The 1,809-nt window shown below is 33.4% G+C and overlaps 1 protein-coding gene across 1 annotated transcript; it reads left to right on the top strand.

Moving 5' to 3' along the window:
- Positions 1-435: 435 nt before the first annotated feature.
- Positions 436-1,014, top strand: LOC131649019 (uncharacterized). The gene has a single exon (XM_058918766.1). It carries the CDS (start codon positions 436-438, stop codon positions 1,012-1,014), a length of 579 nt encoding a protein of 192 aa, XP_058774749.1.
- Positions 1,015-1,809: the final 795 nt, after the last annotated feature.

The raw sequence follows: 1,809 nt of genomic DNA, 5'->3' as shown, positions 1-1,809 counted from the left end.
GTACAATTGATACAAAGCACCATCTTTGGCATTGCAAACTATTGGATGCAATGCATCCCTCTCCCTAAAGGTGTGCTTAAAAGGCTTGAAGCTATGTGTAGAGTGTTCTTTTGGACTGGAAAAGACATCAAAGCCAAAAAATCTCCTATTGCTTGGGATAGAGTTTGCCATATGCAACAGAAGGGAGGTTTGAACATCATCAATATGTCAGCTTGGAATAAGGCCTGTATGGTTAAATTGCTTTGGAATCTGTGTAAGAAGGAGGATAGTATGTGGGTGAGGTGGATCCACACATACTATGTAAAAAATGGCACAATCATGGAGATGCAAAGTAAGGACTCTTTCTCTTGGGTGTTTAAAGCTATTCTGCAAGTGAGGGATCTAGCAAAGAATTCTGTACAGTGGGAGCATGTGAGCCAAAGCTAGAAGTTTAAGATGAAGCTGGTGTACATGTCTTTCTTGGAACAATCTGCTGATGTAGATTGGAAGGGTCTGGTAATGGGGAATCAGGCTAGACCCCGTGCAAAAATTGTCTTGTGGCTAGCGTGTCATGGTAGACTTGCTACCAAAGATATATTGGTCAAATTTGGCTTCATAAGTGATAGCAAGTGTGAATTCTGTGCTGAAGCTGAGACTTTGCAACACCTATTTTTTGAATGCAGAGAAACTCAAAGTATATGGAAGGCTGTCATGAGGTGGCTACACATGGAGCACCATGATAGTGGGTGGTTGCAGGTAAAGGATTGGGGGATTAAACTCTATAGAAGCAGAAACTGGAGGAAGAATTTCTTCAAAATAGCTCTGCCTGAAATTATATATGCTATATGGATGCTTAGAAATAGAAAAGTGTATAGAAAGGATACCATAGATAGTGAGATAGTTACTCATATTATAGAAAATATTGTCAATAGAGCTTGGGTTGTTCCAAAGCTTAGAGAAAATCTAGCTTTCTTAATGATGTATCGAGTGGGTTTGTTCCCATATGTTTGGCCCTATGGGTCGCTTGTTTTGTAAATGTTTTTGGTAATAATAATATATTCCCTTATTTCCAAAAAAAGCGGTCATTTTCAATTAGGGGTGTCCGTGGTTCATAAACTGCACTGAACCGAACTATATAAATGATTCAATTAATCATATTAATAATAATTCAGTTTAATATTAAAACAGTTTCAATTCAATTATAAACTAGTTTAAATCGGTTTGTATATATAAATTAGTTTAAAATCATTTTATAGTTCTAAACTAGTTTTATACTAGTATTTAATTTTTCTTTTTTTACGAAAATTAAAAATAGTTTTACAATCATTTTATTTTGAAACAAAGGGCGAAGATTATACCTTACTCACGTGCAGCCTTTTCCATGTTCAAGTGATTTTTATACCTTGTTCTTCTGCTATATGCTCTTTTCATAGAATAACAAATAGAAATTGTGCATCAAATTTCATCTGTTAATTTTCTTTTAATTTTTTATTTGCTCATTTATGCAAAAGAAAAAATGTGAAATTAAATTTTCTTGACTTTCTATGCTTCAAGAAAGAAAATGTTGGGAGAATTAAAATTGTTGAAGACATTAATTCATTTGCCATTGCATATCAAAACGAAGTGAATATTCTGCCTATTTTAGTAGGCTTTGAGAATTTAGATTACCAGTGCTTTATAAAATCCACTAAAACCCAATTTGGGAAATCTCATATTTGTTTATTTATTAGTAATTAATATAATTTCTATAGCATATGCATATACATACAAAAGTTTCAATTCTTTTCGGACACTAAATGTACATTTGATAAATTCCATTTATCTTGAGAC

This window comes from Vicia villosa, linkage group LG2 (assembly GCF_029867415.1).
Source record: "Vicia villosa cultivar HV-30 ecotype Madison, WI linkage group LG2, Vvil1.0, whole genome shotgun sequence".
NCBI classification, from domain to species: domain Eukaryota; kingdom Viridiplantae; phylum Streptophyta; class Magnoliopsida; order Fabales; family Fabaceae; genus Vicia; species Vicia villosa.
The sequence above is the reverse complement of the archived record's forward strand: the minus strand, read 5'-3'. Positions and strand labels throughout refer to the sequence as shown.